Raw genomic sequence first — 24,049 nt, 5'->3', positions numbered from 1 at the left:
TTGCTGTAGGCCTCTTGGTAGCCTCCCTGACTAGTTTTCTTCTTGTCATCAATTTTGGAGGGACGTCCAGTTCTTGGTAATGTCACTGTTGTGCCATATTTTCTCCACTTGATGATGACTGTCTTCACTGTGTTCCATGGTATATCTAATGCCTTTGAAATTCTTTTGTACCCTTCTCCTGACTGATATCCTTTAACAATGAGATCCCTCTGATGCTTTGGATGCTCTCTGTGGACCATGGCTTTTGCTGTGGGATGCGACTAAAAAAATATCAGGAAAGACCAACTAGAGCAGCTGAACTTTATTTGGGGTTAATCAGAGGCACTTTAAATGATGGCAGGTGTATGCTGACTCCTATTTAACATGATTTTGAATGCGATTGCTTAATTCTGAACACAGCTACATCCCCAGTTAGAAAAGGGTGTGCACACTTATGCAACCACATTATTTTAGTTTTTTTGGTTTTCTTCCCTCCACCTAAAAGATTTCAGTTTGTTTTTCAATTGAGTGGTACAGTTTATAGGTCACATTAAAGGTGGAAAAAGTTCTGAAATGATTTATCTTCGTCTCATTTTTGTACAGCACAGGAACCTGACATTTTGTGTAGACTTTTTTATGTGTAGACTTTTTATATCCACTGTATATCTCTATGGGCTTACCGTGGTAAACTGCTAATGCCTATACGCATAAGTTCTTATGTAGTATGCTCCTATGTCACATAGTTTATAAAAAACCCTGTGGTGTCTTTGTTCTGTTGTTCTGACTCTTGACTTTGCTCAGAACCCACATACATGTCAAATAAACTTCTTCTACCCCAAATGGCGTACGGTATCTGAATTTCCATAACAGTTTGAGATCGCAGATGTCACCCATCTAGACTGATAGTAAATTTCCTTGGCTGTTTTTATCCCTCCCTTTGTCCCTCAAGGACAGGATGCATTGTGCAGCAGTCTGATCCCAGAGGGTTACTTCAGGTATCTGTTTTTTGTCTTAACCATGTGGCTGATATGAATGTGCATAAGTATGGGAATGGTCTCAGTCGAAGTCAGGGCAGAGGACTGTCAAATCATTTAGGCAAGCAGTTGGCCTGATTACAGGACAGACAGGCTCAAGAGTGCTGCTTCAACATCCAACCAATAGCAAATGTACCATAGATACCTCAAGAGAGTCCAGGACTTGAGGAAAGGGGCACCAAGGTAGGTAAGGGTGTGCTGGTGTAAAAAAAAATTTCCAATTGCACCAAGGTAGGTAGCCTGTTTATGGAGTGAGACTCCACTCGATACCCCAAGATAGTCCAAGGTTTGAGTAAGGGGGATTAGGGCAGGTAGCCAGCCAGGATTAAGTTATTGTCAAATGACACAATGCCAGCACCCTCCAGCTGTGTTGAGAAGGACTGCATAAAGTCTTCCTATCCACAGATTGCAGTGAGAGGAAAAAGGTTGGCCTGATGGGATTCCAGTACCCCACTGCGAAGAGACTCATCTAACATGAGTTTTACATTTTTTTAAAAAAAAAAACCCTTTCCCTGGTCCACTGCCAGGAACCTCAAATTCTGGTGCTAAGGCAGTAGGTCCCTGTCAGGTGAAGACTACTGGGGTCATCATGTCTTCTTGGAATTCTAATAGACCCCAGACCAAATAAATGACTATAGACTTGTCATATATTCATCAACCTACTGGTTGATTTCTGATTTCTTTCAGGAACCAAGTCAAACTGCATCATCAATAGCACCCACAATTCATGGCACCATTACTCCAGCTATATTTGTGAAAAGAGATTTATATGCTAAATAAGCCAAGCCAAATTCTAATACATGTTATTATGCATATTATGGCAGCCCTATATAAATTTTTTAAATTTTTGCAAATACATACACTGTTTTTTTTACTACCTGCAGTTTGCCCTAGAGTTTGCCATAGAGGAAATAATGAACAAAGGTATTTTTATATTATGCCGGTATAATACCTCTATAATTCCTCTAAGCATAGCAGTAAACTAGAATTGTTCGATAACCCATGATGTTAACTAAAGAGTGGTGTTTGTGTTCATATGGTATTTGTTTTAATAGTTTATCCTTTTCATTCAAAAAGTGAATTGTTCTGCTGCCCCTGTTATTTTCAGTCTCCGGTAATCGAGAGGGTAACATTTTACCTTTTCCTTTGTTCTTATGTTTGTCAAAAAAGAGCCTATGGGTTCTCAAGGTTTGTGAATGATTCTGAGATCACTCAATTATACCTAGTACATAAAAGCAACAGAACTCAAACTCTCTCATATCCCTGCCCAACTCCTTTAAGGTTTTACCCGATAAGTAAGCTGAGAGTTTTTTACCAGTCTAAATTTACTTCTACAAGATAACAGAGCAATTATGGTTGGTATAAATATCTTACTAACCCTTCTAAAAACAGACAGCAGTGCTAATGTTAATGCTTATAACAATGTGCTGGTCTTATAACAAGCTCTTTCAGAAATGATTTCTATACTCTCCCTGCTTCCTCTAAATAAGTAATAATAAATAATAAGTAATGCCCCCAGTGCATGCCCCATCAACTTAAGTGATATTAAACTCAAGTGGCTGAGGGCATGGTATATTAAGGGTTCACCAGAAGAATTACTCTTTACTTCTTTACACTATTTCAGTTCCTTCACCATCACCAACAGGACAGAATGGCCACATAACTGCTAGACCAATGTGTTGGCAGTGCAATTAACTTGGACACATAGCTAAACAATGCCTCCGGAACAAGAGACAACAAAATGATATTACTGGAGCTTATGATTTAGTGATGGAATGCAGTCAGGGCTGTCTTAAAACACTAGTATATACCTATAATATACATTAGATAACTTAAAGAGATGGATGTTTTTTTACCAAGAGTAAATAAATACAGGGATACAGAAAGTAATTGATATTATAAAATAATCCAGGGATCCCTCTGAGGCAAATAAAGAAGAAGATTCATACGGGTTTTTTACTTGCTTCAGATAGAGATTTTTTGCTTCCTATAGTTGATGGTTGCATTATAATCTCTACGTATCTGGTTTAGCTTTCTGTGATTGACCTGGTGTGTTCTGGCCAATCTTTTTTTAGTGCCTTATGCAGATTTGAATTGACTCTGCTTGCCCCATTCCCCCAGTGCACCTTGTTAGCTGTTCATTGCAAACTATAAAAATGACTTACCTTGATAATGTACTGTTGTTGGTATTGCGGTTTCGCCGTGGGGGTGGAAAAAACACAGGGTCTGGAAGAAAAACGGGGGACTCTAGATCCTCACTTCCAGCTTCAGAAAAACGCAATGGCCGCTGACTTGTGATAGTAGTGTGAACAGGGCTTACAGGTTCTGGGAAATTTTCTTCTTGGCCAAAAAGTCCTCCTGTCCTCTGCAAATGCAATGAAAGTATTATTAACTTTTATTGAACAATAATGGTAATTTACTGATCACCAGGATGCATGTAATAGAATACTAATGGGCCCAAGAGAATGCCCTTAGTGCTTACTAAACAAATGCTTGCACCCTGGGGAATGCTGCAGTTTGAAAAAATCAGAGCTCACTGCAGAAAGCAGAGTCAGGGGCACAGGCCAGCCCTGTTGTTTACCTTCCATTGTTGCCTGCACCTCCTGCCATTTTTTAAGTTGTGCAACTGAATGACATGCAAGCTATAAAAGGTTAGGGGAGGCCCTTCCATGCCTTCCCTCTGCTACTTTTCACCAATATAGTGCTGACTAATGCAGACCTGGGGCAATTACTAAACAGCAGAACACAATGTGCAAAGTGCAAAATAATGACCAAATGCAGTCCTTTTTGCATTTTGTACACAGCATTCTACTTTGTAAATGACCCCTAATGTCACCTTGAGGTCATGATATGTAATTATGGAGTATAATTATATCATGTCTAACTCCACCAAAGTTTACCTAAATATGTCAGGAGTACTTTTACAAGGCATCTTATATATTGTATAAGTCATAAGTACACTATTGCTAAAGTAATTGATAACATTTCTCTTCTCTGAGAAAATTAAAAAGTGCATTTTCCCCATACAATTGGAAGGGTTGAAAATCACCATGCACAACATTTACACTGTGCTATTAAGGTCATTTTAATTAAAATACAATCCTTTATCTTCTAAACAAAGATTCACCCAGTCTTTTTGTGTTCAGCTGAGCCTTATATACTAAATTTGACAAAATATGGGCTGACCTAGGGGCATTAAGTAGTAGAAGTCACCTCTGAGTTCCATGACCGGTATTAAAGCACTCGGCCTATGGCCTTGTGCCTTTATTTTGATCATGGAACTCATTATAAACACAAGAGTCATAAATATCCTCTCAATTTTATCTTTAGAAACAGTGGTTAGTGATGTCATCAGTTATAATTTATGCTTAGTGATGTAATTTCTTTTACATGACTAATTGAAACATGTTTTATAATTAGTCTCTTTTTAGTTGCAGTTAGGCAGGACTTTACAATGCTGAATTGAGGGGTGATTGGGTGCTGGGAGTGGGGGTGGAAATTGGGTGGAATTTCGTGGAAGGGTGTTGATGCCACAGGTGAACTTAATTTGTGATATGGGCAGAGTGGCCCCAGGCAAACTTAACTTGTGGAAAAAATATATATAGCGGAGCACTACTGATTAAAAATCAAAAACAGTCTTTATTAGGTCATCTAAAAAGGTGTACAACAAGGACCTACGCTTTACGCGTTTCGTGGCATCCCGCCACTTCCTCAGAAGCATCTGCTTTTGATTTTTACTCTGTGGTGCTCCGCTATATATATTTTTTCTACTTGATGTTTGGGGCGATCTGGGAGTTGGCTCGTGAGTAGCACACGTGGATCAGAGCGCCAAGTGCTCCCGTGGGACATTTGTAATTTGAACTTAACTTGTGATATGGGCTGGCAATATAGGATAATAATTTGATACCTAAGAAGAAATTTGTTATATTAGCAACTATGTTAATAGTATATAGGTAGCTTGTTAACTGTTGATTCACTAGGTTGGCTTTCAGTTGGTCCTTGCCTAAACCGTGATTTTTAATGTCAATTTTAACTTTACTAATCTGGCACAGCACAATTTATTTGTGCTTTATTTTATTTTCATGTTTTTTCTCTGGATCAATGGAAGGTGCTCCCCATTTTCAATATTTTTTGACTTGTATTATAATAAGTTATGTACCCCCTGTTTTAAAATATCAGGATATTAGAAGTATCCTAAGAGTTGCATGATCTTTGGCTTTGTGCTTTTATGTGGTCATGGCCTTGGTGACTTTATTTACACATATATATATATATATACATAATTGGTTTTTCTTTCATTATTTGTTGTTTACCCGATATATGCCTTCCTCAATTGCCGCTTCTACCATGGCTCTCTCCAGCTCCTCTTCAGCTGTTAAGTCACCAGAGATGGCTCGTTGCATTTCTGGCTCCACCTCCTCTTCCACAGTACGCAACCCAGCCTGAAATACATATTTCTCTGTTATTATCATTTTTAATATTCTAAAGATGCAATAAATACTTTTTTACTTTGTATGAGGCAAGCATTCACTTTGGGGTTGATTTATTAAAACTCCAACCTTTAAGGTTTTTTTAATTTTAAAATTCAAACAAACATTTCCATTAATGTCTTACATTTACTATAAAATCAAAAAAGTCAGCACGGGAAAAATCACATAAAAGTCTAGAAAAATCTGAATTTCTGAACTGCAACGTCGCATAAAAATCCAGTGTAAAAATTGAGAAACCTCAGAAGTTTCGAAGCAAAAAAAGAATTCTCCAGGAAAGGGGGATTGTTGGATTTGGACAGTAAATCTCGAAAAAGTCCCAACTTTTTTTTCTGTGACTTAAATACTAAAATCTAAGTACTAGTACTAAAACTAAAAAAAAATGTGATGGTTAGTTAATGGCCCTCTTTGTGTCTGTAGCATAAATGCTTGTCTAACACCTATCTTCATGCATTACTATATCTTCTAGCAGCATAAACAAATATTCTTGTCTGTTTGTACCCATCTGAATAAATCTGAGGCTATTTTGATACAAATATTTGCTATATAAATTCCATTTAGGCAATATTTAGTGATCATTATAAATATCTCATATAAATATCTATATACGTTCTCTTCTGTTGTTACTTAGAAATTAGTTCTGATTACTTAACTGTGCTTCATCATTCTTAATATTTTAAAGAGACATGTGTTAAAAACAAGTATGTTCAAATGCATTATACTCCTGTTAATAAATTAGTAAATATAGGTAATGTGCTGAGAAAATTTGTGATTTGGTCCAATCCATCTGATGGACCTGAGAGGGTACTAAAGAATGTCTAATTAACATTACACCAACCCACCCGAGTCTGGCAGGAACCATTACGGAATCTTTGTGGGTCTAGAGTACAATACCAAAGCCAAAACTAGCCTTAAATGAGAACAGATTTTTTTTTTAACTCTTGTTGAATCTTCTATTGGTACCTCAGCTAGTGTGCATATACAGTAGAGTGAAAAGCCAGCTTTTTGCTACTAAGTTTGGATTTTCGCTCTACTGTGCATAAGCATCTGAACCCCAACAAAGAAGAAGAAGTTGTTAATGTGACACTCCTGCAGTAGTACTCTGGGCCAGTGCACTTTTTTGGTGAATAGGAGCACCAGCTTGGGATATCAGGGATCAGGGATATCAGATAACAGCGAAAAGATAATTTTATGGAGGAGATTAGAATGAAATTACCTGGATTTCCACATTATTTTTCTTTGGCCGGTAACCATAATACTCTTCTTGACGTTTTTTAAACTTCCTAAAATGTTCTTGGATGAGGAAAATTGCATAAAACTTTCCCACTGTCACCTCATCATCTGTTAGTAAAAAACCCAGTAGAGAAAAGAATGAGTAATTATAAAACCAAGTACAATAAACAGTTTCATATAATGTACATTCTAATAAGTTTGTTTCGTATACAATATTAGGGAAACCAGCTGTAACATAATCTCTGCACTTACCTCCAATTGGTGGTATAACCTGGTCTAGCAATTTCATGCTCGTCCTTTTCCAAATTTTCTTAATTATCATTCTCAACTCTTCATTGCTTTGTTCAAAATTACCTGGTATGGCAACCAAAGTATAAGGAGTGTAAGTATAGATTTTGATTTGTTTACATGATCAACATGTGAAAACAATAGATAGGGTAGGGGTGAAACACACACAAACCTTCAGTCTTGATTTTTAAAGCTGTTCTCACAAGGGAAAACAAAGTAGCATTGAAGGTTACTGTCCCATCACTGTTTAAAGGCATATTCATACTGACCAATCTCTGTAGATAAAGAATTAGCGTTAGAGAAAGATATCAAACAGTATATACAGGTCCTTTTCAAAAAATTAGCATATTGTGATAAAGTTCATTATTTTCTGTAATGTACTGATAAACATTAGACTTTCATATATTTTAGATTCATTACACACAACTGAAGTAGTTCAAGCCTTTTCTTGTTTTAATATTGATGATTGTGGCATACAGCTCATGAAAACCCAAAATTCCTATCTCAAAAAATTAGCATATCATGAAAAGGTTCTCTAAACGAGCTATTAACCTAATCATCTGAATCAACAAATTAACTCTAAAAACCTGCAAAAGATTCCTGAGGCTTTTAAAAACTCCCAGCCTGGTTCATTACTCAAAACCGCAATCATGGGTAAGACTGCCGACCTGACTGCTGTCCAGAAGGCCATCATTGACACCCTCAAGCAAGAGGGTAAGACACAAAAAGAAATTTCTGAACAAATAGGCTGTTCCCAGAGTGCTGTATCAAGGCACCTCAGTGGGAAGTCTGTGGGAAGGAAAAAGTGTGGCAGAAAACGCTGCACAACGAGAAGAGGTGACTGGGCCCTGAGGAAGATTGTGGAGAAGGACCGATTCCTGACCTTGGGGGACCTGCGGAAGCAGTGGACTGAGTCTGGAGTAGAAACATCCAGAGCCACCGTGTACAGGCGTGTGCAGGAAATGGGCTACAGGTGCTGCATTCCCCAGGTCAAGCCACTTTTGAACCAGAAACAGCGGCAGAAGCGCCTGACCTGGGCTACAGAGAAGCAGCACTGGACTGTTGCTCAGTGGTCCAAAGTATGTCATTCGGAAATCAAGGTGCCAGAGTCTGGAGGAAGACTGGGGAGAGGGAAATGCCAAAATGCCTGAAGTCCAGTGTCAAGTACCCACAGTCAGTGATGGTCTGGGGTGCCATGTCAGCTGCTGGTGTTGGTCCACTGTGTTTTATCAAGGCTAGGGTCAATGCAGCTAGCTATCAGGAGATTTTGGAGCACTTCATGCTTCCATCTGCTGAAAAGCTTTATGGAGATGAAGATTTCATTTTTCAGCATGACCTGGCACCTGCTCACAGTGCCAAAACCACTGGTAAATGGTTTACTGACCATGGTATTACTGTGCTCAATTGGCCTGCCAACTCTCCTGACCTGAACCCCATAGAGAATCTGTGGGATATTGTGAAGAGAAAGTTGAGAGACACAAGACCCAACACTCTGGATGAGCTTAAGGCCGCTATTGAAGCATCCTGGGCCTCCATAACACCTGAGCAGTGCCACAAGCTGATTGCCTCCATGCCACGCCACATTGAAGCAGTCATTTCTGCAAAAGGATTCCCGACCAAGTATTGAGTGCATAACTGAACATAATTATTTGAAGGTTGACTTTTTTTGTATTAAAAACACTTTTCTTTTATTGGGCGGATGAAATATGCTAATTTTTTGAGATAGGAATTTTGGGTTTTCATGAGCTGTATGCCACAATCATCAATATTAAAACAAGAAAAGGCTTGAACTACTTCAGTTGTGTGTAATGAATCTAAAATATATGAAAGTCTAATGTTTATCAGTACATTACAGAAAATAATGAACTTTATCACAATATGCTAATTTTTTGAAAAGGACCTGTATATATATAATAGTAATAATAATAATATATTTCTGTAGCCAATATAACAGATATTTTACCTTACAAGCTACACGATGAGGACAGAACTTTCCAAAACCAAGAGGAGGTTGAATTCGTCGAAGGAGTGTAACTACATCAAGGTGCTTGATTCGCCCCCTGTAGAGATTAACTTTATTAATTTTAAAATATCATATTTGCATATCTGGTTTCTCAAATTATATTGCTTTCCTTATTGTTTTCAGACCAAACTCTTTTGGGTCTTTTTGTTGCTCATGGGCCGCCAGTTTAAGGGATTTAAGGGATGCCCCAGCCTTATGACTCTTTTAACAACCGGACTGGCAGATATTTGAATATTTCAAAGGGGCTGTTCGCTAACTACATTTTTTTGGGGGAAGGGTTTAAATGCCCTGGGAACACCAATTGCACAGGGTTGAAATGATTATGACTGTTAGGGGGTGCACACCACCACTGGCTAGTGCAGAATTCAGAAATTACTGTGTGATTTGTCCTGCTTTTTGTGACTGAGTAATCTGCTGGTTTAACCAGATCAGTCACTTTGCTTGCTCTGAGAAAGTATTCATAATGATCAAGTGAGCTGAACCTACAACTCGAATAAAATGCAAGCATCCTATACCTGCTGTTTTAATAGCATTACCTTACAAAATAAATTTTTTCCTAGTGACTAGACATGCTAAATATAATACTAATTTAATTAATGTAAGTTTTGCAAATAGTTACATGTATAAAATTTTGAAAAGCAGAAAAGGGGGAAGGAGAACAGACAGGCAAAGAGGAAAAAGAAAAAAAATATGTTGTGAAGAGTGGAGGTAAAAGGCATAGCTAAAACTGGGTTGTGTTTAATAGACAGATAGATGAAAAGTCAAGAGAACAGAATAATGACCAGTGGAAAATAAAAGAGAACATGTAAGTAGGCATATTGTTCTAATAACATATATGGTGTTTGCTGTCGGTCCTGATGGATTTCTAATGTGGGGATACCAGGAAATTTGCAGTCCTTCTGCTGGGTGTAAACATCCTCTATAATGGGGGTTCAGCATTTATGCTACTGAGAGTGGGACAAGAGGGACATTCTGCATGTGTACTGCTGGATAACTGAGCTAGTGTGCTGTGAACACTGAATTTGGAACTCTGCACCAATATGATCCTATCTCTTTCTTGCAAAGCAATACACCTACTTGGCTTCAGGGTCATACTCTGCCCAGATCCTTTTAAACTCATCCAAATGGTGTGGCCCCAGAATAGACCAATCACGGGTCAGGTAGTCAAAATTATCCATGATCACAGCGACAAAGAGGTTGATGATCTGTAGAAATATGACATAACAGCTAGTTATTAAAGAACAGAACAATAAAATGAAAATGCAGACTAGTTCTTCTAGAAACTCTCTTACCAAGAAAGCACAAAGCATGTAGAAACTAATGAAATAGAAGTATGCAAAGCTGGTCCCACATGTGTATTCCTCACCAGGCAGGAAATCAGACTTTGGATCACACAGCTTTCCATAAGAACAGGCCAGAAGAATTTCCTGCCAGGCCTCCCCAGTTGCACACCTAAACAGAAATGTTACAAACTTAAATCCGCAGTATTTTTTCATCAGATAAATAAACTGCATTTCTACTTGGAAATGCAAAACATGCAAATCAATATCAAAGCCTTCCATGATATTTCTAGTGAAAATCCCAACTTTCCCAATTGCTAACTTTGGATCTTCTTTTTTTCTATTTTTATCAGTGTCATACTATACACATATATTACCTAAAGAGCACTAGTACAGCCTGAGGGAAAGTCTGAAAGTTGTTGTTGCGATTTATTTGCGTTCCATCAACCATGGCAATTTTACCAAAAACCTAAAAAAGCAAGAAGATATGTATGAAAAATAATGTACTTATTATGTAATTATGTAATAGGCATGGATTAATAAAGGACATATATATTAAAATACTTGCTTTTTAACATTGACTAAGAAGATGGACAGAGGTGCTGTCCTTACGCAATAAGAGGGGAGATTTAAAAAAGGACACAGGAAGGTTAATATCCCAGATAAAGAAGTTTCCATTTTGTCCCCAGAAAGTGTAAAAAAAAATTCATTTATTTTGCCAAAACCACAAATGGACCAATCCCTGGATTACTGTTGTAATAAGACTACTCATATTTATATCAATAGCCTTGTATTTTCAGCCAGAATTGGTCTGTTTTATATGCTGTGGTATGAGTCTTCACTAGAAACATGAACAGACAAAAACAAAAGAAAAAAAATCCTCTGCTAAGCCAGGAACAAAATAACAGTAGTGTTTAAATAGTTAAACAGACTGAAGAGTAGCCAATAGTATACAGTGCACTATATAGTGTATAGTGCAGCCAATAGTGTAATGAATATCTATACTGTGCTTCCCCACCATGTGTAACATACTAACCTGCATTCCAATGACAGCGTAGATAAAAAATAGCATTACTATGAGCAGTGCCACATATGGAAGTGCCTGGAAAGAAAATGATGGGATCATTAAGAATGAATATAAGTAGTCAATATTATTATTTTGTTTCTTACAGTAAAATGTGTTACCTGAAAGGATTTAATAAAAGTCCAGAGTAGAGTTCTGACTCCCTCTCCACGGCTTAGAAGCTTCACAAGGCGCATTACACGAAACAACCTAAAAAATGTGATGGAAATTCGAGAAGTATCTTCAGAGCCTGGAGTTACTACTGGTTCTGGTGTCTGAAAAGGAAGACTAAAGTAAATAAAGGAGACATATACAGAGATCCTGCGGAACTCAACATGACAATAATCTATAGAAAGAACTCAAAATGACAAAATTTATAGAAAGTGCTTGCAGCCTACTAGGAAACCTGAAAATGTGTGCTGGCCAAAAAATATTGTTTTTTGTTCATCTTCTCTGATCCTTTCATTGCTTTTTATCTTTTTATATATACCTTTCATTATTTCATATAGTGACATAGTTACATAGGATTGAAAAAAAGACCAGTCTATCAAGTTCAAACCTTCCAAGTAAACCCAGCACACACAACCCTATACTTGCCTATCTATACACTCACATACACAAACTATATATACAACCACTAATACTAACTGTAGATATTAGTATCACAATAGCCTTGTATATTATGATTGTTCAATAACTCATCAAGGCCCCTTTTAAAGTTATTAACAGAATCTGCCATTACATTTCATTGCTCCTAAATTCTTCTTGCTTCTATCATATCATTCCCCTTTCTTCAATGTATCTTCTTATAAAAGGAAAGGTTACTTTGTTTGAAATGAACTAAGTAACTTTAAAAAAAACCCCCAAAAAACCCTTTCCACTTACACTTGTAAAGCATTTTTTTTATAATGCATACTCATATGCCCCTAAGATGGTCTCAAGCTACAAAATACTGTTTGGGTCAGTCACTTATATAATTCATTTGGGTTGGACAAACATATCCTTCAAGTTTTTAAACAAAAGAGTACTCAAATAGATTTAAATACTAATATTATCTAGAGTTCCTAGATCCTGTTATCCATAATCCAAATTATTCAAATTATTCTTAAATAAGGAGGCCACTCAACGCAATACCATTTCATTTAATTTCATATAACTTGCCTTCATGAGTTTCTTTGCTCATTGCATGCTTTGAAATTTTTCATTGTTTAACCTTATTTGACCAGTTCTCCATATTATTTAAAGTCTCTGCAAAGGGGAAACTTACTGTAGAGGCATTAACAAACATAGAGACTTACAGCTTGCCACAAGCCATTTATGAATAAATGAAAAGCTAATGGACCAAGAATTCCTTAGGTACTTCACTAACATGACTGATCCAAATCTAAAATGTTATCTCCACTCTATAACCTGTTAACTAGTTTTCAATCCAAGTATAATTATACTATATTCAAGACCAATATTGTTTAATGTAATCAGTTGACATTCTATGTGGCACTGCATCAAATGTTTTGCCAAAATCTACATGTACTAAATTACATCCACCTCAATTCAAAGTTCTAACTTTTCTCATAAAAGGCAATTTTGTAGAGCCAGTCAAGGAGCATTGGCACCCAGGCTATGACTTTTCAATTTCTCACCGTTAGTCCTCTAAACCAGTGTTTTTCAACCTTTTTTGGGAAAAGGCACACTTGTTTCATGAAAAAAATCACGAGGCACACCACCATTAGAAAATGTTAAAAAATTTAACTCTGTGCCCAGCAGCAGTGCCCCCCTAGTACATTGGTGCCAAGAGCAGTGCCCCCCTAGTACACTGGTGCCCAGCAGCAGTGCCCCCCTAGTACATTGGTGCCCAGCAGCAGTGCCCCCCAGTACATTGGTGCCAAGAGCCAGCCCCCCTAGTACATTGGTGCCCAGCAGCAGTGCCCCCATAAGTCAGTGTGCCCCGTGGCCCCCCCTAATACATTGGTGCCCAGCAGCATTTTACTTCTGCTCTTCGGCGGCTTCAGCAGCATCTTCCCCTCACGCGCGTCGCCTCTGCACTTCTGCCTACACGCGACCGCACACAGGCCCTTTTATAACGTTGCGCCCCGTGCGTACTGACATCACTCGTACACACGGGGCGCAACCAATGACAGGGCCCTGATTTTATTAAAGGGGGCCCGAGCTACTAAGAAAAACTGTAGCATCGCTGGGCCCTCTTTGAAAGTAAAAATTGCGGCCCTGCCTACGGCACACCAGGCAACATCTCAGCGGTTGAAAAACGCTGCTCTAAACATATATTTCATGTTGCTATACTAAATGCTGATTTGAAATGTATAGAACTTTGTAAACCACACTGGGCAGGTATCATGGTAAGACACATGTAATGTCAGTTATAGTCTAAGATGCAAGGCCAGCATCATGGCAATACAGGTAAGGGACCCATCATCTGAAAACCTGTTATCCAGAAAGCTCCGATTATGGAAAGGCCATCTTCCACAGACTCCATTTAAACCAAATAATTCAAAATTTAAAAAATGGTTTCCTTTTCTCTGTAATAGTAAATCAATACCTTACACTTGATCCCAACTAAGATATAATTAGTGCTTATTGTAAGTAAAATAATGCTACCAGGTTTAATTCATGTTGAATTGATTTTTTAGTATACTTAATGTATGAAGATCCAGTGTGGGTGGAAAAACCTCAGGTCCCGAGAATTATGGATAACAGGTTCCATACCTGTACTAGAAATGCCAAATTATAGTAGACAAAAACACACAGTGTCAACACTTTGACAAAACAGGGACAGTGGTGTTAATGCACAGTGTAAAAATTATAAATGGCTACTGCAACATAACTCTTTCCCTCATTCAGTTTTTCAGTTTTTCAGTTTTGCACCAAAATGGGCTGCAATCAATGCAACAAATTAGCTTCTTTCAGTTTGGCCATACTCGAGCTGTCCTGTGCAACTATTAATGAATGTGAATGTGAATTTTACAGAAATTGAAAAACTTATATATGGTCAGGTGAAACACTTACTGGTAAGTTGAGCTTAACAACACAAGCCTGCCATTATCATGCTTAAAGAATAAGTAAACCTTTTTTTTTTCTCTATTAGTAAAATTACTCTAAACAGCCTTCAGAATTACCTACCTTTGTCCCAGCATTCTCTCTGACCTGGTTCCTCAGTTAGAAGTTGATTGATTTTATTTGCTTCCTTGTGCAGAGTGAAGCCCCACCCCCACTTCCTGTTCAGTTCTCTCTTCAATTCGACTACCTGTAGTCGACCTGGAGAGCCTTCTGGGCATGCCTGGAGGCAGCAGGAGCCAATTTGTGCATTAGCAGGTTTTTTTTTTTATGAGAGACCTGAACAGGAACTGGTGGCGAGGCTTCACTCTGCACAAGGAAGCAAAGAAAAATTATCAACTTCTAACTGAGGAACCAGGTCAGAGAGAATGCTGGAACAAAGGTAAGTAATTCTGGAGTCATTTTACTGATAAAAAAAAAGGTTTACTTATTCTTTAATGGTATCTGTGACTGAACTTCTGGCAGCCTTAGTAACATGTCTTTGGGTTGAAAAACCCAACATACTGTTCTCCAGCTTAATCATTCTTCCGCTTTTTGTTCTTCTTCTTCTTATTATTCTTAGCGCCCCCCATTTTCTAAATGCTTCTCCTCCTACAGTTTAGGGGTACAACACCCGAACTCTCCACACTTCTTTGTCTTATAGCGAAGCTGATTGCTTGTGCTTTTCTAAGCGATCCCAACCCCCGTCTTTTTGTGGCGCCGCTTGGAAGACCCCAATTTTTCCGTTGACTTTGACAGGGAAGATTTTCAAATTGCTGCCACTCTTACAGCTTTGAAGCTACATTCCCCAAACTTGAGTATCATAATCACGGGGTCACTCCAAACGAAACAGCGACAATTGTTGGATGACTTGAAGTGGGTGGAGCCAAGAACAGCCAATCAAATTTCACCAATTGACTTTAATGGGGAAATGTAAACTGCTGCCACACATACAGCTTTTTGAAAAAGTGGGTGGGGCAACCAACAGCCAATCAGATTTCACCTATAGACTTTCTTTAAATATTAATACTAAGGTTCCCAAACTTTGCAGATTTAGTCACCATGTAACTGCAGTTCAAGGTTAGAAAAAGTGGGTGGTACCACCAACAGCCAATCAGATTTTACCTGTTGACTTTCAGTGGGGAAATTCAACCTACTGCCATTCTCACAGTATTAATACCAGGGTACCCATCTCTTTATAGGGGACTGCATTTTTAGGTTTAAAAAAATGGGCGGAGCCATCATCTATTACATTTTTTTGGTTGAAATTTAAAATGCTACCATTCTTATACTATTTACACCAGGGTCCCAAAAGCTAGTCACTGGGTGACAATAATAAAAAAGTGGATGGAACAACAGACGGCCAATCAGATTTATTTCATTGATTTTAATGGGGAAATTTTAACTGCTGCCATTCTCACACGTTTAATGCCAGTGTCCCCAAAGTTTTCATAGTTTGTCACTCGGGGACTAAGCATAAAGGTTAGGAAAAGTTGGTGGAGCCACCAACACACAGTCTGTTTCTACCAATTAAATTTCATTGGTTTATATTTAAACTGATGCAATTTAAGTATTAATTACAGTGTTGTTAAACTTTCCAAAGTTAGTCACTGGGTATTTGTGGTTCAAAGTTAGAAAAAGTCCCCAAACTTTGCAAAGCTGGTCACTGGTGGACTGCAGTTCAAAAATAGGCAAAGTGGGTTGGGCCACTAACATCCAATCAGATCTCATCCATTGAATGTCATTGGTTTAAATTTAAAATGCTGTCATTCTCACACTATTTATGCCAGGGTTTCCACTGTTTGTCACTGGGTGACTTCGACTCAAGGTTAGAAAAAGTGGGCACACCCAACAACCACCAATTACAATTTACACCAATTACAATTTACCTATTGACTTTTATTGGTTTAAATTTAAACTGCTGCCATTCTTTAACTATTAATCCTAGGGTCCCTAAACATTGCAGGGTTAGTCACTGGGTAACTGCAGTTCCAGGTTAGAAAAAGTGGGAGGGGCCACCAACCGCAGATGTCACTCATTGACTTTCAGTGGGGAAATTTAAATTGCTACCATTCAGACACTATTAAAGGTTCCCCAAACTTTGCACAGTGGTTTTTACTATATAACTGTAATCCAAAGGTAGAAAAAGTGGGTGGAGTCAACACCTGCCAGCCAATAACAGATCAGATTTCATTCAATGACTTCACGTTTTCAAACCAACATGAAGTTTGTCCTCAAACTTTCCTTTCTAGTTTTCTATTTGATGTTTCTATCTGAAGCTATAAGAATTTTCATTCTAATTCTTATGGCTTATCCCCACAAATTAAGTTAAAACAATTGGGTCACATTTTTTTTTAATATGTGCTGAAATACTAGTACCAATACCTTTTTTCATGTTACATATATGCAATCCCATATCCTTGTTTAGGAGCCCTTTTGTTTTACATTTATTGCATCAGTACCTTCTTGATATTCTATTTATTTTAATTAAAGCAACTAAGGGCTAACATATTATTTAAAGTTTTCATATCCTGTAAATCATCATATAGACAGCATTTTAGATCTTTGTTTCCCGTATGATATGCAAGTGTTTCTTTATGTTGTTGCAGGGAATTTATATCACAGGTTCACAGGACATGACAGAAGTGCTCATGTATGTGTTAAAGTCTACACTAGTGTTTTTCCACATTTTTAGAAAAATACAGTTTTGACAATTGTAACTTTCTGAGGGCGTGAGCCATATGATTTTTGATTAAAGAGGGGTAAACATTAATTATATAGTATCAAGAGCAGAATCATATTGGGTACATGAATTAAAACCTCCAGGTTTTAATACTGACACTGCTATTTAGTAAGTAAAAATGCCACAGTTATGTGCCCAATATTAAACTTCCAAACAGTGTAAAGTTATAGCAAAGATAGGCAAGGACCCCAGTATGTAATAGTGCATTATACATCTACTGTATGTAGCCCAGCTTTATTTTCTACCTTGAGCCAGCTAACTGAAAACTTCTACACCTGGCATAGGGAGATGGTTTATGTGTGCTCTGCGTATCTGGACTCACTTTGACAAAGACGCACAGATGCACAGGCAGGGTCTGTCTGTAGCTCAGCCTCCTTTTATCATCAGATCAGCTGAACACACCGAGCTGCCATTCCACACACATAATTACCAAATATTGTACTAGATTTTGGTTTTGAAGTTTTGAAAATAAATTGCAGTTTATAACATATCATACACCTTAAAATTACTGAGAAAGATGGTTCATGCAACAAGTTTGTCAACTCACATCTATCTCACTGAGGATGACATCAATTATACTCCCAATAACAATCAAAAAATCAAAAACATTCCATGGATCTCCAAAGTACCCCTAGAAAACACGAAAACAAAACATAGTTAAGAAATTAAAGTCATATAAAGTATTAAAATTAAATACATGTTAGATATATAAAAATTTATTGAAATGCTATTGTTATTACAATACATGGAAATCTTAGAAACAAAACATATATTCCAGAATGCTGGATTTCTTACATAAATAGGTGCAGGTTTGGTCAAGGGTATTAATTGGTAGACTTTTGTTTGGAACAATTCCAAAAATAGAAAGTGGCTCTTAGCAACCCTAACTACCCAATCTGCTGCAACTCTAACCACTGTTGGTTATCTGGATCACTTTTTGATGCAGAATTTGGCACCGTTCTTGTAAACTATGTGCAATTGCAAGTTGTGCAATATTAGTAACACATTATAGGGTTGATTCACTAAAGGTCGATAAAACGTGCGTTATTTATAGCGTGCGTTAAAATTTTTATTGCGTCTAATTTTTCGCATCTTAACGCACTATTCACTAAAAGCATACTTGCGTTAATTTACGCGCGATGCTGCTTGCGTTATTTTAGTCGCAAAAACTATTTTTGTGCGGTATTTGACGGAACAAGTGCTAATCAACCACCGCGTACAAATATTTGCCGCATGCGAAAAAACGCACGCCATGGTAACCATACATGCCATTACTTTCGGAAAATTACTGTACTGAAAATGACCATTTAGTTCATTTAAAAAGACTGCTGTGTAGCCATGGGTGCAGTCATTCAAGCAGAGCATACCTAATAAATAAGCTGTGTAGAATTCCATTGTATACAACAGAACTTATCTGTTATCTGTGGTGCATTTTCTCCCTTTCAGCTTTAAATTGCTGCCCCCATAGCTACACAGCACCTTGTTTAAATAAACTATAGTAGTGTTTCTGTAGCAAATACACCAATTGTACCAGTGAAGGGCAAAACTACATTATAATTTCATTACTATAAATTACTGTAGTTGCTGTTGCCTTAAAGTGGACCTGTCACCCAGACATAAAAAGCTGTATAATAAAAGTCCTTTTTAAATTAAACATGAAACCCAAATTCATTTTTATATTAACACATCCAAACCCATTATAAAGGCATTTAAAAACCCTAGCTGTCAATCATATATTGCTTGCCCCACCTCTATGCCTTAGGCATAGAGGCGGGGCAGACAATAACTTTAGCTTTCCATTCAGCACTTCCTAGATGTCACTGCACATCTCACTTTCCCCTCCCTCCTCATCATCTAATTGTGTAGCCAGTACATGGGCATGGGCATCTGGTCCTCCATTCTGGGGCATAAACAAGATTTTGGCATGATACAAAGTGTGTCTTCATAACAGTGTCCATAAAATGGTGCCTGCCTGCTTGCTTTGATTGAGTAATACCAAGACGGAAGGAAACAAGATTTATATTTTTTATGGTGTAAGTAAAGTTTATTTTGCTTAACTAACAATATAGATAATAATTTGGAGTTATGTCTTAGGGTGACAGGTCCCCTTTAAGCAACATTTTCTCTCAGAGAAAGTCAGGCCATTGTGAAGTTGTCAGTCAGTCAGTTATTAAGTCTGCTTTAGTTAGCATATTTGCAATAAATGGGAAACAGTGACAATGGGAAGTGGTGACATGCAGATAGAAGCATTTCACCACTTTTGTTTTCGGCCAAATTAATTACAGTGACTGCTAAAATGTCCAGTGTGCCCTCAGCTTAATGCAAGGGCTAATAGTGGTGCCTGTTGTACCTTAAGGCTTTAAACCTAGGGACTAGGTGTGGCAGCTGTGTGAATGTATATGAAATAATCCTACTGCGGGAATCTTGAGAAGCATTATGTTACTATTATGAGGAAATTCTTTTAGAAGAGTAGCTATATTTTGTAGTTCTTGTTTTCTGAACCAAAGTGCCAAGAAACTTCCCTTCTCTAAACAATTTTGTTTAGATACTAGAGCACATACTTACTTTGGCTTTAAATGCTGCCAATTTAAGTACCATTTCCACAGTGAAGATTCCAGTGAATGCCACGTTAAGGATATCAGACAGGTGACTGAACTCTGCTGTCTGCCCATAGTGCTGGGAAAAAAGAAGAGGTAAAGATTGGTCTACTCATATCTGTGTGAGTTTTCTTAATGGTTTTCACACACACACATACATGCAAAACTTAATGGAAGGCTGACTGGCTTGTGATAAACCTGTGATATGTTGAATATATGTGAAGGCTAATAATACATGTTTAATCGACAGAGAAGACACCAATTGTATGAAAGTGACTTCCTGGATATACACTGTAGGTCCCCCAAGGATATTGTCAGATATATAATACATGTGCAGGTTTTATCGTTATCCGTTCAAAATTTTCTAACTCGACTAAACGTCAGTGAAAATTATTGGGACTATTAATCGGAGTCCACACATGGTTTAAAAAAATTGTATGAAAGCCGATCGACTAAAGGATGGCGAAAATTATCGGGACTATAATTTGGAGCCCACACATGGTCCGAAAATCGTACGAAAATTATTGGGACTATTTTCTTTGCTCATCTACATCAATAAAAACTTTCTTGAATACAAAAAAAATATTGGGACTATTATTCAGACGATGTGTGGGCTCCAAATAATATTCCAGATAATTTTTGTTGTTGTTTAGTTGATCGGGCAGGTTAGAAAATTTAGGTCAGATAACTAAAAAATCTACGCATTTTTTTAATTGCACATTCAAACAAAACTTTTGCATTACCTGCATTCCAAGACTGATTGTATTCAGCATGATAAGTGCAAACATCAGATATTCAAAGTATGAGGAGGTAACAAGGTACCAGATCTTATACTGGTGTTGATTCTTTGGTATGTATCGTCGTAGAGGACGTGCCTTTAAAGCATACTGTACACATTGCCTCTGTGGGTACAGTAATAGAAAACTGAAATGACTTTTATAGCAATACAAAAAAAGTTACTATATAAAACTAATTAATGTATATTTTCCACACCAAAACAATTTTTGGCATAATGAAAAAAATTTAATTCTAAGTAGAGATGCACAGAATCAAGGATTTGGTTTGAGATTTGGCCAGTCCCAGCACTTTTTACAGGGTTCAGATTCTGTCAAATCCTATAGTTTATTAAAATGTATTAAAATTTGAATGTTTGCAGTAACTGAGAATTGATCAAGTTATTGCCCAGTGTCAAGTTGTTGCATATTACAGCTAGCAAGGAATTGTTATCCTGACATCAACTATTATGATATTGATAACTTTGCCACCAACTAACCTCAAACAAGCCTTTTTATTATACTTATCAGAGAATATTGGAAAAGGTAATGCTACAATACAGGCAAATTGATTACCAATCATGCAAGCAAAAAGTGGATTCATATGTGGCTGAAATTAAAAATGTATGCAGGAAGGTAGTGCCTTAAATTATAATTGCCAGGTTTAGATTATAATCCCCTTTATTGAAATCTAAATACTTTATGATTATGGAAATGTATGGTTTCATTATCACCAACACAAACATTTAGTGATAAATCTTTATCAACAGTATATAAATTATTGATATATAATCACTTTAAAAAAAAAAACAAAAAACATATGGTAACACATAAAGCCACAGTGAACAAGGTGCTTACCTGGTTCTTGTCAAGCTCACAGTTTTTGTACTCTTGCTCCCCCTGTTCCTGGAAAGTGACAATAACAAACCCCACAAAGATGTTCATCATAAAAAAAGCTATAAGGATTATGTAGATAATGAAGAAGACGGCAATCTCAATGCGATAATTGTAGATAGGCCCCATATCCTCCGAATGTGAATCTATTGCTCTATACAGCAACCTATATATACACAAGAGACACACAGTAAGTATTTGCACATAGTCTTAGAGTAATTAGTATTATTGACTTGTGAATGTCACATAATATAAATGTTCCTTCATACTAAAATAAGGCAAACTTAGGCAGAGCAAAAAGAAAAAAAATAAAGTACTCATGGTTAAGCACAGAATAGCAAATTAGAAAGACATAAAATGAAACCATACATAGGTTCCATTCCTCAATTTACTTAGGTTTAATTAAATAACATAACAACTTCTTAATTCTTAATTCCACAGTTATGAATAACTTTATCTAACATTAAGATTTTTTTTAAGCTTACAATAACACAGGTAAATGTTTTATTCTTATTATTTTAGATATGTTTAATACGTACTGAGGCCAGCCCTCAAAGGTAGAGATTGTAAAGAGAGACATCATGCCAGAGAGGACATTATCAAAGTGGAAGTCACTGTGAGTCCAAATTCTCTCTCTTAGCTGAATTTGAGTTGAGTCCCCATCCTTTGCCACAATAAAATACCCCCTAAAAAACACAAGGAGTAAAAAAGGGGTTGATTTGGCATGTATGCTTATTATGCAATAAGGAGGATCACCTATATGCTTACAGACACTTGCCATTTGCAAGGTAGGATAAAAAAAACCAAAAACACAACAGTGCCACTTTGATGCTTCTTGCAACTGTTTCAATACTTTGCCATATAAAACATTATTATTTTATTAACAGCACAATAACACTACTGTTTTAGCATTATGGTGAGAAGCCAAACCCTACTGGGTGCTTGCCCAAAGCACTGTTTAGGTCAGACAACCACTGGAAGTGGGTCATACAGAATAATGGTACCAGATTATTCCATATTGGAGACAATTGTTCATAATTAAGAACAGTCTGCCCATGTACTTGATAATATTCATATTCATTCTGTGGGGAAGGATGGCATAATGCAGATGTAAACTCTGCCACAATATAATTGCCAATGTTATATTTCCAATGTTTCTGTACACTATATAAAAGGTTTATTTTATAACATGTTCCATTTTATGTCACCAAGACTGGAACAAATCTAATGGTACTGGACTTGATACATGCAGATACTATCAGCATATACAGCAGATACTATCTGGACAGAAAGATATCTTCTGTTAGGCTGCTTTTCATATTCACATTCAGATTCTCAAAGTTCCAATGGTGGACACCTGGTTATCTCAAGCCATACAGACTAATTAATATTGTGGGTTAGAATTTCTCTCAAACCTGGACTATCTGTAGGTTATTTACAAATGTATCTTGCTTAGCAAGCCATACATTTAAGGAATCTGTGTTGTAACAATCTACCTGGATGACATCCTCATACAGAGTGGCATAACTTGGTCGTGCAATGCCCCCTGCAAACAAATCTTCTAATGAGGCCCGGCACAACTAGTCTCCACTCTCCCACCCCCCCTCCTGGCCTGCTTGCATTACCCCTACTTGGCCGCAACGTGCCAAGGTGGTATCTAAAGAATGAAGGTAGGAGAGGGACAGGGAATGAGGGACTGCTATAAAGCAGACAATGCTGTCCGGGCCCCCCTGTCGCCCAGCCCCCCCATGACCACAGGGTCTGCTGTATAGTTAGTTTCGTCACTACTCATACACGCACTCTTTCTGAGGAAACACGGTGCAATTCTTTATTAGTTGTTTTACAGGCTAATGGTCTACAACCTTAACCTCAATGAGGGAAAATGTTTTTTTTGCTTAGACTGAAGTTAGACTTTGTAAGTCCAAGACTGTTGAAATACAATGGAATACAAACTATAGAATCTATGACTATCTTGATGAAAGTGTCTTTTTTCAACCTTCTCTAAAATGTTACTTAATCAACATAAAGTCTTTTTCTAGACATCTCTAAGTTAAGAAATTATATTTCATGTTAAAATATGGATATAACAACCATACCTGCATTCTTCCTCTGTCATTTTGGTGGTGTCTGTGCAGCTGTAAAACTTGCCCTAAAAGTTGACACCGAAAATCAGTATGCAAAGTGATCATAGCGTTATGCTAAATGGAAATGACCAGCTTTTTCTTAGTTCTAATATTTAGTAAAGAAATCCATTAAAACCAATGGTTATCTGCTATTTAACCCTATAAGCCTTATTTCAGCTGCCTCCGTGGCTACACAGCAGCTTGTTTATATAAACTATAATACACACAACATTTACCAGTGCAGGGCAACACTACATATTTAATTACTTTAAGACACTTTGATTTTTTTGGTGTTCCTTTAAATTATAAAAAAAACATAAAAATAAAGACCATTGTTGATTGTCTTAAAATATCATTGTCTAATTTGTAGTAGTTAATTTTAAGGTGAAGTACCACTTTGATAAGTCAAAGCATACAAACACCTTCTGATAAATTGATACATCAATATGTTTGAATAAATATATCATTTAATTACTTTGTAAAA

General features: G+C 37.2%; 1 protein-coding gene across 1 annotated transcript in view; it reads right to left on the bottom strand.

Moving 5' to 3' along the window:
* The window catches only part of cacna1s (calcium channel, voltage-dependent, L type, alpha 1S subunit), an 83,730-nt gene that overhangs the window by 2,980 nt on the left and 56,701 nt on the right, over positions 1-24,049 (bottom strand). Inside the window, exons 24-40 of the mRNA XM_031896822.1 lie at positions 23,539-23,591; positions 21,982-22,128; positions 21,407-21,608; positions 20,519-20,677; positions 19,744-19,854; positions 17,726-17,809; positions 11,510-11,662; positions 11,361-11,426; positions 10,702-10,793; positions 10,337-10,496; positions 10,122-10,249; positions 8,985-9,081; positions 7,194-7,296; positions 6,986-7,087; positions 6,717-6,841; positions 5,327-5,455; positions 3,179-3,378 (exon numbers count right to left, since the gene is read on the bottom strand). Of these exons, the coding sequence (XP_031752682.1) occupies positions 3,179-3,378; positions 5,327-5,455; positions 6,717-6,841; positions 6,986-7,087; positions 7,194-7,296; positions 8,985-9,081; positions 10,122-10,249; positions 10,337-10,496; positions 10,702-10,793; positions 11,361-11,426; positions 11,510-11,662; positions 17,726-17,809; positions 19,744-19,854; positions 20,519-20,677; positions 21,407-21,608; positions 21,982-22,128; positions 23,539-23,591 (2,111 nt within the window). The remainder of the gene's footprint in view (positions 1-3,178; positions 3,379-5,326; positions 5,456-6,716; positions 6,842-6,985; positions 7,088-7,193; positions 7,297-8,984; positions 9,082-10,121; positions 10,250-10,336; positions 10,497-10,701; positions 10,794-11,360; positions 11,427-11,509; positions 11,663-17,725; positions 17,810-19,743; positions 19,855-20,518; positions 20,678-21,406; positions 21,609-21,981; positions 22,129-23,538; positions 23,592-24,049) is intronic.

The sequence above is a fragment of the Xenopus tropicalis genome, chromosome 2, assembly GCF_000004195.4.
Source record: "Xenopus tropicalis strain Nigerian chromosome 2, UCB_Xtro_10.0, whole genome shotgun sequence".
NCBI classification, from domain to species: Eukaryota; Metazoa; Chordata; class Amphibia; order Anura; family Pipidae; genus Xenopus; species Xenopus tropicalis.
The sequence above is the reverse complement of the archived record's forward strand: the minus strand, read 5'-3'. Positions and strand labels throughout refer to the sequence as shown.